The 13,027-nt window shown below is 40.9% G+C and overlaps 1 protein-coding gene across 8 annotated transcripts in view; it reads right to left on the bottom strand.

The window, feature by feature from the left end:
• UBAP1 (ubiquitin associated protein 1) overlaps positions 1-7,031 on the bottom strand; it is a gene marked incomplete at its 5' end in the record, with an annotated part of 73,425 nt that extends 66,394 nt beyond the window's left edge. For 5 of the 8 annotated variants that reach the window (XM_082467585.1, XM_082467582.1, XM_082467583.1 and 2 more), the window contains one exon: positions 6,776-7,031. In XM_082467585.1, coding sequence (XP_082323711.1) covers positions 6,776-7,031 — 256 coding nt within the window. The remainder of the gene's footprint in view (positions 1-6,775) is intronic. The other 3 variants (XM_082467587.1, XM_082467588.1, XM_082467584.1) reach the window with 2 other exon arrangements.
• Positions 7,032-13,027: the final 5,996 nt, after the last annotated feature.

Below are 13,027 nucleotides of genomic sequence, written 5' to 3'. Positions count from 1 at the left end.
GAACTTTCCATAATGATAAAAATGTTTTATATCTGCACTATGTGGCTATCGTATTGGACAGATCAAGAACGTCTCAAACTACAACTGTGCCTAAATATAATTTCTTACAATACTAAATAAAATAAGCCTCAGTTACCCTAATATGTACACTCTTTCACTAAATTTTACTGCCAGTAATACATACAGACCAAAAACATTTTTTTTTTAAAACAGAGACCCAACAACTCAAAAAGCATAGCTTCCTAGAGACATTTGGAGTAAGACCTACATTACTATGGAGTAAGTCATACATTATTACTGACTGCATTATAAAAGGTATAGTTATAAAAGATTCTCATTTAATAATCTACCAATAATTTTGTTTAACATGGGCTCTCAAAGAAGAAATGTTCCATTATCTTAAAAATCTGCTTATATAAAACACCGAGGTCTCTGAATAAGCTAGGTAAGTGAAATATTATCGTAAAAACTATCTACTACAAGGATAAAGTTAGATTCCCTATTAAATTACAAGAACTAGCTAGAATTTCCTGTTTCAGAAAATGGATGGTACAGGATATAAACAATTCAAGACCTTCAGTAATTTTAAAGTATTTCAGAACAAAATTTGTGGTAGGTTGGTTGGTTGATTTCCTATTGTTATTATCACTTGGAAATAGAGTAACCTTTGATGGAAGAAAATTTTTTGAGAATTCACAAGCTACCCCTAAATTCCACTCCATATAATAATTTGTAATCTAGCTGACATTTGACTTTGAATTCCACCCACAGAAAGGAGTCATTTATCATACATGGTGTGGTATAAGGTATAATCTGCCTGAAGGAGGAAATAGGGAAGTTACTGCCCATATCCTTCGCCACTAAACTCTAGAAGGAAATATTAACACTCCCAAACTATAGGAAGATGTCAGGATTAGGAAGATTCCATTCTTACTAACGAAGGAAGAAATGAGGATATGAACCCTGCCTGGGACTAAGACCATGATGATGAGATGCAGCACAAGACAAGCAAAGCCAGTCTGACCTTGAGTCTTCAAAGGGTTATTAAAAGAGGCTGGGGATAGGCCAACCAGCAGTGACAAACAGCAAAAGATTGGGAGTTAAAGGTAGGTGAAGACTGAGTTTAGCATCAAAATCTCTAACTTTGTTGTTCTCTTCTATTTACCCATCAAATCTGATGGTAACTAAAAATTTTCCATTATACTCTTCTATAAGCTATGAGGGACATTCTAAAGTATGGCATTTATGCAAGGATTCTCAAAACTCTAGGGACATATCTTTCACAAATATCAAGGGTGTACTGTATATCACTATACAGTATTTGCAGTATAATTAAAGTCTGGTGGATGTTTTATATTTCAACATGATCTTTGCCAGGATCAGAACATCCAACTGCTTAGAAGAACAGTTCCCAAACTTCATAGTACTCCATAGCCTTCTCATGAAAAAAAGAAAAAAGTTTTTAGAGGCTTTAATACACGACAGAGTAAATCAAATCGCTCAAGATTTTTATAAAAATAACCTAAGAGATAAGGGTTTAATGGTGGATAGGAGCCACACAGTCCAAAGAACTGGGCAGTGAGTTTAAAAAACAAAACAGAAAAACTATATCCTCCCTCACATATGTTCTAGTCAATTTGCAATGTTCATCACAATTTTTTTTTTTTTTTGGCCACACGACGTGGTTTGCAGGATCTTAGTTCCCTGACCAGGGATTGAACCCGCTCCCTTGGCAGTGAAAGCTCGGAGTCCTAACCACTGGACCACTAGGGAATTCCCCATCATAACTTTAAACAGATGTAGTTTCTCCAATACTAAGAAGAGTACTTCATTCTTTTAAATGTATCTAATATAATTTAAATATCATAAACATACGATACTCACCCCCCCCACAAAAAAAAAACAACCCCCCCCCACACACAGGAACAAGTTGTTGTTTTGTTTTGTTTTTTTGGGTTTTTTAAATTAATTTATTTATTTTATTTATTTTTGGCTGCTTTGGGTCGTTGTTGCTGCGTGTGGGCTTTCTCTAGTTGTGGCGAGAGGGGGCTACTCTTTGTTGTGGTGCACGAGCTTCTCATCGCATGGCTTCTCTTGTTGCAGAGCACGGGCTCTAGGCACGTGGGCTTCAGTAGTTGTGGTACGTGGGCTCAGCAGTTGTGGCTCGTGGGCTCTAGAGCGCAGGCTCAGTAGTTGTGGCTCACAGGCTTAGTTGTTCTGCGGCCTGTGGGATCATCCCGGACCAGGGCTTGAACCTGTGGCCCCTGCATTGGCAGGTGGATTCTTAACCACTGCACCACCACGGAAGTCCAAAGTTGTTGTTTAACTATGAACATTTACATATTTCTCCTTTTTACTTAATGTAATTACATTCCACCTAATTTTCTCCTAATTATATAATATTGTATTACTTGAAAATAAAAACAAAAAAACTCTTCCAAAATGTTTCCCCATCAGCTCTCTCACAAACCACAATTATTCTTGATAAAGCCCACACTAGACAGGACTAGATATCAAAAAATCTTTCTGAACATATTTTAGTAGAAATCCTAACTGCTCAGAATGAGTGACTCATGAATTGTCCACACAAGAAAACTCTCTCACCGTCATACCACATTATTAACATTTTGTAAAATGCATACATCATTCACAAATCTGTTAGTTTCCCAGTTTGGGGAAATATATGTAACCTGTGTATAAAGCACAACTCAAGCTGCTTTTAAAACCCTCTGGCCCAGGACTTCCCTGGCAGCACAGTGGTTAAGAATCCACCTGCCGGACTTCCCTGGTGGTGCAGTGGTTAAGAATCTGCCTGCCAGTGCAGGGGACACGGGTTCAAACCCTGGTGCGGGAAGATCCCACATGCCACGGAGCAGCTAAGCCCGTGCGCCACAACTACTGAGCCTGCACTCTAGAGCCCTCGCGCTACAACTACTTAAGCCCGCAACAAGGGAAGCAGCCACCGCAATGAGAAGCCCGTGCACCACAACGAAAAGTAGCCCTGCGTGCAGCAACGAAGACCCAATACAGCCAAAATTAATTAAATAAATAAATATATTTAAAAAAAAAAAAAAGAATCCACCTGCCAATGCAGGGGACACAGGTTCGATCCCTGGTCCGGGAAGATCCCACGTGCTGTGGAGTGACTAGGCCCGTGCGCCACAACTACTGAGCCCACGCGCCTAAGGCCCGTGCTCTGCAACAAGAGAAGCAACCACAATGAGAAGCCCACGCACCTGCAACAAAGAGTAGTCCCTGCTCGCCGCAACTACGCGCAGCAACGAAGACCCAATGCAGCCAAAAATAAATAAATAAATAAATAAATTTATTTTAAAAAAAAGTCTGGCCCTGTAACTCCAAAGACAATACAAACACAACTCTTGAGAAGTTGGCCTTTCTAATCAAGCAAATATTGGTACTAAATGTCAGATTAGATGCCACGTGACAGACACGTATACTCTTGTATTTATTAAAATAGCATGCCTAGTAGAAGAGGATTTCCTAAATATGATATAAAAAGCATAAAAGACTGAACAGTTCAGTCCATTAAAATTATGAACTTTTCTCATCAAAAGACTATGAAGAGATAAGACAAGTCACAAATTAGGAGAGGATATTTTCAAACCATCAACAAATAATTAGTATACAAAATCAATAAAGAACTCTTAAAAATCAATCAGAAAAAGAGAAAACTCAAAAATAAGCAGAGAACTTGAATATACACATCACAGAAGCACAAATGGCCAATGAACACACAAAAAAGATGCTCAACTTTGGGAAATGGTAATAAAAACACAGTAGATACTATTTCAAACCCAAGAGATTAGAAAAAAATTTAAAACTCTGACAATATTAAGTGTTGGGGAGGAAGTAAAACAACCAAAACACACACACTGCTGGCTCTTGACTCAGTAAACCACAAGATTCACAATTACCATGAGCCAATTCAGTGACTCAAACACTGGAAGTGTTTGGTAAGCATTAAGCAACTGACAATGACCAATCCAAAATTCTGAGAACACATGAGGATTGCTGCCAAATACAAATTTTGGCCCTTGCTGAAGCAGGTCCAACCTGACTCAGCAATACAAGTATAAAAACTTTTAGTCCCTTATCCAGTTTATCCAGTTTATTTTGTTAAGTACAAAATATTCAGGTATTTACTTCCTCCTAGAATACTGATGATATCTTAAGTGACTAAAATTGTAATGAACTATTTATCATTCCAGTTACACTACTATTTCAGTGAGAACAAGTAGTTTAAAATGGTATTACTTTAAAACTCATGCTTATACTTTAAATTTACTTGATAGGAACCGAATGGCAAAATGATGTAACAGATGCAGTAAAGGCACTGAAATTGGACAAATTTAGTAACCTTGGTTAAGTTACTCAACTTTTCTAATCCTCAGTTTCCTCAACACCTAAAAAGCATGCCTCTCACAACCTGCTTACCTAAACAAATTGTAAGGATTAAGTGAGATTATGTAAAGTGTTTAACAATGCCTAGCTCATTAATATAGACCCAATTTTAGCACATATCCCTTTGTAAATCTAGCTGCCCTCACCTAAAATTTTTTAAATCTGAAATTATAATTCTCAATTCATAGGAAAATATTATTCTTACATTCAAATTATTTTCCAATATTACAAGAAATTGTGTGCTACAGGTTAGAAGAGCAACACCCTGCTTACATCTTTCTCTGACTGAAAGGCTCCTTCCTATAAGGAATTAGATTCTGGAAAAGAGGATAGATTTTCACTTATCTTCGTGATACAGATGCAAGGATTCCCATGCTATGTGGGAAACTAAATCCAGTTGATTTCTAAGCTTCAACTCAAGGTTTTCTTGACTCCAAGAAGAAGTTTATTTAATACCTAATTTAAGGTACTGTATGCTACCTTTTGCTTTTCTTGAGAAAGACTGTCTGAAGAAAATTACCTGATTAATGATAAACTGATGGTCTGGTTTTGGTTTTGGTTGCTCTGTGGGGAAAATGTTTACACTTAAAATAATCTACATATAAAAAAACCTCAAAACATTCAACAATATAATTAAATAACAGGAAAAATGTGTAATACTGACAACTACACTCTGAGGTAATGAAGATACATTTATAATGCTGAAAAAATTTAGAGAGAATTTTAGTCACTGAATTAAACTTCAGGAATCCTCATTTTAAATACCTTACCACAGTCAAGACATCAAAGAAAAGTCACCCAAGATAAAGTGATGTTTGCCAGCCTAAGAAATGGGAACTAAAAACTACTGATGAGAATTGTCCACAGACCTAATATTATATTAGGATACTGTTACTGTCTTCTTCAAAATCAAAAAGAAAAATAAAATCTTTCAGATATACATAAAGTAGGTCATGATGAAATAATGAGTCAAATACTAAACAAAAGAAAAATTCAGTAAGTTCTTATATTTACATAATTTTATAAGCCTTCCTTAGTCTTCACTTCCGAAAAACACTTTTTCTTCCAATGAGGCTGTGCAGTGATATTCTCACTAGAGAAATATTAATTTTCCCATTTCCATAATTATAATGACTTATTAATGCAACACACACTTGGCAGTCAATAAACGTTGAATAATTAAGTAACAAAGAATGAATAGGATGGATTAGAAACAAAAATTTATAAAATCCCACTTTAAAAAGTAGGTTAATGCAGACAATGTAATTCTTTTAGACTTCAGATATTTTACATTCTTTGCTACAAAATAATCCAGAAACTTTCAGTTTAACTAGTTTGGGACATTAACTAGAAAGAGCTGTCTATCACTAAAGACTAAGTGCCCCGTTTTTCACATCATCAAATCTGACAAAATTCTAAAGAGAAACATCCATCATATCTATCCAAATTCTCAAATTCTAATAATTAGAACTGAGGAAAGAAAGAAGCCCTAGTAAGTAAGTGGAATTAGAACAGAAGCTATTTAATAGACAACTAAATTACCAAATCTGGTTTTACAACACTCCATGGTGTCTAAAAACTCTCAAAATTTTATTTCGGTTTAATATAAAATGTATTTTTATGCCTAGCCACACTTTTAAGAAACTGTCTGGAAACAAAAACATGTGGCGACAACACAAAGGTCAGAGATCGCTGACAGAGATCAAATAAATGAACTATAAATTAATGATCCACAAGAAAGATTAGGGGCTGTTTCTGAAGCCCAGGGGGACTGTACAGATAAGTCTCCACCCAAGAAACAAACAAAAGAAGCAAGATTAACATGCCTGGAGAAGACCAGGCAAGGCCAAATATATCCCCAAAGATCACTCGCCCCGGATCTGGTCTCCTCCCTTTCCCTCTAACCTCATCGCCTCAGGGAAAACTAAATCTGTATCTCCTGTCCCCAACTCACCCTCAAGTCTTCCCCATCACTAACCTTTACTAAAACCTGGGTCCCTCTCCCCAACATCCTCTAATTCCCACCGAGCTCTCGCTCCAGCCAGATAGATGTCTACTGCACCTATTTTCCAGTAGAGTATTAGTCCCCTTAATCCGAACTCATTTATTTTCCCGCATCCCATCTGCCCTCCGCCCCCTTCAACTCTGGTCCCCTCACTCCGACCCTTCTCCCAGAATCCTCCCCAAGTCACCCCTCTCTGGCCCCTTCGCCTTCACACCCCCTGAGCTGCCGCTCCTCTCATTCCACTCAGCCTCCAGCTTCCTCCCTATCCCTCCCCCATCCGTCTCCCGGTACCTGCTCCCTCCCCCAACTCCGCCCATCTCCCCCTCCCCCAGCGGGAGGCCCCCTCACCTGAACGCTGCCGCCGCTGTCCCAGAAGCCGAAAGGTGCTGCCGCCGGCCGGCCTCCCAGGCTCGGTCCCCGCTGAGCTCCTGACGGCCCCTAGGGAGAGCGAAGACCACCACCTCCAACTCTGCCCTCCCCAGGCCAGGCCGTCACCGTAACCACCGCCAGTGCCACAGCCGCCATGTTGAAACCCCACTTCTCTCCTCCTTCCCCTCACCGCTCCTCCCCTTTGGGCGTCTGACGTCATAGCGCCGCGCTCCATCCCTCGAGCCAATGGGAGGAGTCAACGGTGACGTGACTAATCTCCACAAGGGCGGAACATCTGCTGGGATTCAGAGCGTCGCTGTTGGAACCAGTGAACCCGGCACACCCTAGAGGAGGGACGAAAGGTGGGGGTCACTGAGAGGGTAATGCGTAAGGGTTGGAGAAGGGGCCCAGGTGGGAGTCCGAGACACTTGAATCTCGAAGGGAAGCACAAAGGCTTACCAAGGAGACCCACTTGGAAATCAGGATGTCTGGCTTCTGGTCTTGGGTCATTGACTTGGTACAAAGTCCTACTCTTTCTGGGCCTCACTTTCCCCATTTACAAATTGTAAGGGAGCACGACCCTATGAGGCCTTACCAGAAAAGACCCCCACCCGTGTCCTCTGCCTGCCTTTTGTCTGTAAAAAAAAATTTAGTCGAAGAATAAATTTAATCAGAGAACTGAAAAAAATGCAGAAAGAAAGAAAAACAGTCAAACAAGACACAATAAAAATATTTTAGCCATTAAACAAAGTCAAGGACCTTTAGTTCTTCCTGAAGGACTATAGATAATATTCTGAGCTATGTCCTTTGAGCTGTTTTGCAGATACTGAACCCCTGCCCCCACCAGGTGGAAGAAGTTAACTGTAGGCTGCCCACAAGCATGTAGACCCCAGACCAGTTGGAACCAGAAGGTTGATGATGCCAACTCCCGATTACCTCATCACCAACCAATCAGAAGAATGTCCACGAGCTGACCACTCCCTGCTCCTTGAACACTGTAAGACTCCTCACTACCTCCTCCAAGGCAGGACACACAGTCTTGAGGGCATTAGCCCACTGTGACCCCCTTTGCCTGGCAAAGCAATAAAGCTGTTCTTTTCTACTTCACCCAAAACTGTCTACATGTTTCTATTAGGTACCAGTGAACAGAGGCCAAATTTCAGCAACACAATGAATGGGTTGAAAGGTGACCTCTAAATCTCCCTCCAGTTCTGACATCCAACGGGTTTAAACCAGGTAATCCAATCCCAAACCTTTACTACCTTCTATACTTATTGGATGTCTCCTAGAATCAAGTGCATTGAGGTTCATAACTGAATGAGATGAGTCATTGTTCCCAAAAGTTCCTAACTGGTGGGAAAAATAGAAGCATAAACAGTAACTCTAGAAAAAAGTCAGAATGATGATGGCATCAGTTGCTCTGGAAAAATTGACCTTTGGCTAAAGGATTAGGAGAGATTTACATCTCTATACTTTCTTGGTACTGTACATAAAGAATGTGTACACTCTGGTGTCTAATTCTCTAGCCCTGTTTTCTCTCCAGAACTCCAGAGAAGATTAATTGTATTTTGAAGAGTGCAGCAGTTTTAATCCACAATGAGAGAAAGTGGGCATTCCAGAAGGGGGCAGTTAAAATGAACAGAGAGGGACTTCCCTGGTGATCCAGTGGGTAACACTCTGTGCTCCCAATGCAGGTGTCCAAGGTTAGATCCCTGGTCGGGGAACTAGATCCCACATGCATGCTGCAACTAAGAGTTTGCATGCTGCAACTATGAGCCCGCATGCTGCAACTAAAAAAAAAAAAAATCCCACATGCCACAACGAAGATCCCACGTGCTGCAACGAAGACCCAGTGCAGCCAAAATAAATAAATAAATAAAAATACATATTAAGGGACTTCCCTGGTGGCACAGTGGTTACGAATCTGCCTGCTGGGCTTCCCTGGTGGCGCAGTGGTTAAGAATCCACCTGCCAATGCAGGGGACACGGGTTAGAGCCCTGGTCCAGGAAGATACCACATGCCACAGAGCAACTAAGCCTGTGCGCCGCAACTACTGAGCCTGCGCTCTAGAGCCCATGAGCCACAACTACTGAAGCCCATGCGCCTAGAGCCCATGCTCCTCAACAAGAGAAGCTACCGCAATGAGAAGCCCGCGCACCGCAACAAAGAGTAGCCCCCACTCCTGCAACTAGAGAAAACCCTCACGCAGCAATGAAGACCAAATGTAGCCATAAATAAATAAATAAATAAATAGATAAATAAATAAAACATTTTTTAAAATACATGTTAAAAAAATAAACTGAACAGAGAATAGCAAATCATCACTTTTGGATTACTTGCCTACTTAATTCAACAGATAATGGGCAGCCACAGAAGGTTTGTGGAGAGAGCAGTGATCTGAGCAAATCTCTTCATCAGGAGAATTAAAATGGTAGCAGTGAATAAAATGGATTGGAGACTACCTTGTAGACTTCTACACTGAGTAAAAGACTTACACCTGAACTAAAGCATAGACAGTGGGAATGGAGACTAGGAGATAAGCTGGAGCAAGACTTAGGAAATGGACTCAACAAGATTTAGAGACCTGCTATATGGAAGGAGAAATCACGAAGAAAGAGCCAAGTTTTGGAGGTGTCTTATTAACAGAAATAAGGCCTAAGGTTTACTGAAGTACTAAGGGAGATAATAATGAGTCTAGCTGGCCAAACTGAGATTAAGATGATGGCAGATTTTCTGCAGAGACGCTCAGGAGGAAATGTGAGCTTGGAAATCAGGAAAGAGATAAGGAGTACACAGGTATAACATAGTGGTACTCCTTGAACAAATAAATTTGTCATTCATTTATCCAGCAAGTATTAATTGAGTGCCTGCAGTATACCAGGCACTGTTCTATGCACTAGGGATACAACAGTACATAAAAATACACCCCCCCCAAAAAAAAACCTGCTCTCACAAATCTTACATTCTAGAGGAAAATAATAATAGTGGTGAAAGGTTTTACAAAGAAGAATAAAGCAAGGAAAGGAAATAGAAAGTATCCAGGGTTGAAATTTATAAAGGATGGCCAGGGAAAGATGACATCTGAGAAAAGACCTGAAGGAAGTGAGGACATGAGTCATGCAGATACCTAGGAGAACAAAATGCCAGGCCAAGGGAACAGCAAGTACAAACACCCTGAGATGAAATCTCACCTTCTATGTTCTAGGATCAGTAAGCAGCCAGATATGGCTGGCATGGAGTGAGTGAGCAATGAAGAGAATAAGGCAGGTGAAAGCCCAGAGGTAACAGGGGGCTAAATCATACAGGGTTTTGTAGATCATTTTAAGGACTTTGGCTTTTACTCTAAGTGAGAGTTTTGACAGAGAAGGAAAATGATCTAAATTTTTAGCGGGATCACTGTAGTGACTACACTGAGCATAGCTAAAGAAGGGCAAGGGCAGAAGAAGAAAGACCACTTGGAGGTTATTGCAGTAATCCAGACAGGAAATGATAGTGCTGTAGACTGAGAAGTAGTAGTAGTGAAGGTGATAAGAAATGGTCGGGTTCTGGGTAGGTTTTGAAGATAAAGCTGTAAGAATTTGCTCACAGATTAGATGCACAGTGTGAGAAAATGAGAAGACTCAAGGATGACTTTAAAGTTTTTGACCTGAGTCAAATTTTTGCAGGTATGGCTACAAGAATGGAAAATCAGATTAATTCAAATTTCTGGGGATACCACCCTTTGGAACACTGACAAATAGGGCATGGGAAGATAAAGGAGAGAGATGGAAAAGTGGTGGCCAGAGAAGTAGAAAAGGAATCGGGAACCGTGGTGCCAGGGAGGATTAGGAAGGAAAACTCTTTGGAGGACTGGGCCTGTGCCTCCTCTCAGAGTAGGACTCCCTGAGGCCAGAGACAAACCTCCCCCATCAGGCAGGGACTTCCTGAGGTTCCTCATAAGCCTAGGTCTCCTGATCTAGTAATTTTTCCTTCTCTGCCTTCTTGCTTTAAGTGGGGACCAAGTTGCTGACCACCTACTCCTGGACCAGCCTGCCATGTCCCTCCAACCCCCATGGAGGCAACTCATCCTTAAGAAATGGAAAGGCACAGAAAACTATATTCAGTATACTATGATAAACCATAATGGAAAAGAATATTATCCAAAAAAGAATGTATATATATGTATAACTGAATCACTTGTCTGTACAGAGGAAGTTAACAACATTGTAAATCAACTATACTTCAACTTTTTTAATTTTTAAAAAATATTTTTAAAAAAAGAAATGGAAAGGAAGTGAGGATATTTCCTAGAAAAACAAAGAGTTCTTCATCTTCCTAGGAATGACTCATACTTGTCAGTTTCCACATATGAATCCCAGCGCTAGCTCACCTGGGGCCAGAAGATGGTGAACAGGGTGCCAGTCCTCTACTTTCCCTGCGCTGTGTCTTTCCCTCCCAGTGCCAGCATACCTGCTGGCCTAGAAGCATCCCCCCAGGCAAGGAGCACCAGTTTGTGCTCCTCCCACTTTTCCTCTTCTTTCTCCCTCCCTTCATACACTAGGCTTTTGGGTATTTAAAAGCAAAGACAGGAAACACATACAAGCAGCACTAGAATCTTTCATTCATTTAGCCATCCAACATGGACTAAATCCTACTATGTGCCGGGCACCATGGGTCTGTAAAGATGCTCCAAAGAAGGTTAAGTAAGGAAATCATACAGGTGTACAGATAATGATGGTACCTGGCAGAAAATCACCTGAGTTTCCTAGGTAGCACTTTTCCTGCCTGAGGGGTAGAGAGGAGAGAGAATTCAGGCAGACTTGAGAAATCAAAGAAGACTTCATGGAGAGCTGAAGCAGTTAAGTTAGGCCTTAACAGACAGGTAGAACAAAGGGTGCCCAAATCAATCAGAACAAAGCAGTTTGAGCAAAGGCATGGATGCAGGAAAGTTCCAGGAAATTCAGATTTAATAAGTAGAGCAAAGGGTATATGTAGGAGAGCAGAGGGAGATAAGGCTGGAGAGACAAGGGGGACAAGGCTTGGCTTGGGTTTACAATTCTAAAGCTGTAAATAAAATTACTGACATCTTTCCTCCTGGGAAATTCAAGAGAAAAGTAGATGAGTCCTTACAATCTTGGAGGTCAGGTTGAAACCCTCTGCCCTTCCCCAGAAGCTCAAGGACTCTGGGTGACCTCTGGAGTTCCTTCTGATTTTAAGACCTATGTGATGACCATCATATGAAGATGCAATTATCCTGATGACCATGAATGGATAAAGATGATTTCAAATTCCAAAAGGATGAAAATATAAACACACATACACATGCGCACACACACACATTCTAAAATATTAGAAGAGAATATAGAAAAATATTTTTTGAATCATGCGTTGGGAAGACCTTTTCTAATCATGACACCAAATTCAGAAGGCATAAAGGAAATGATTGACAGATTTGATAATGGCAAAAGACCCCCTACACAAAGTGAGAAGATAAACTGGCAGAAAATATCTGTGACCTATATAATAGGAAAAGGGTTAATTTTCCCCACATACAAAGAGTCCCTACAAATCAGTAAGAAAAATAGAATGATTCAATAGAAAAATATGGGTGTAACTTGTTAAGAGGCAATCACTAAAGAAGAAACACAAATAGCTAGTGAAGATATGAAGAGATGGCCCATATCACTGATTTTTTTTTTTAGTTTGAAATAGGTTATATGCCATTTATCTGTTTTTAAAATTAATTAATTTACTTATTAGTTTTGGCTGTGTTGGATCTTCGTTGCTGCGCGCAGGCTTTCTCCAGTTGTGATGAGTAGGGGCTACTCTTTGATGCGGTGCACGGGCTTATCATTGCAGTGGCTTCTCTTGTTGCGGAGCACAGGCTCTAGGCATGCGGGCTTCAGTAATTGTGGCGCACGGACTTAGTTGCTCCGAGGCATGTGGGATCTTCCGAGACCAGGGCTCGAACCCGTGTCCCCTGCAATGGCAGGTGGATTCTTTTTTTTTTTTTTAATTTATTTTTGGCTGTGTTGGGTCTTCGTTGCTGTGCGCGGGCTTTCTCTAGTTGCAGTGAGCAGGGGCTACTCTTCCTTGCAGTGCATGGGCTTCTCATTGTGGTGGCTTCCCTTGTGGAGCACGGGGTCTAGGCGCGCAGGCTTCAGTAGTTGTGGCACGTGGGCTCAGTAGTTGTGGCTTGCGGGCTCTAGAGCTCAGGCTCAGTAGTTGTGGCGCACGGGCTTAGTTGCTCC

This window comes from Balaenoptera physalus (assembly GCF_965194825.1).
Source record: "Balaenoptera physalus genome assembly, chromosome: 7".
NCBI lineage: Eukaryota > Metazoa > Chordata > Mammalia > Artiodactyla > Balaenopteridae > Balaenoptera > Balaenoptera physalus.
This window is presented reverse-complemented; position numbering and strand designations above follow the sequence as displayed.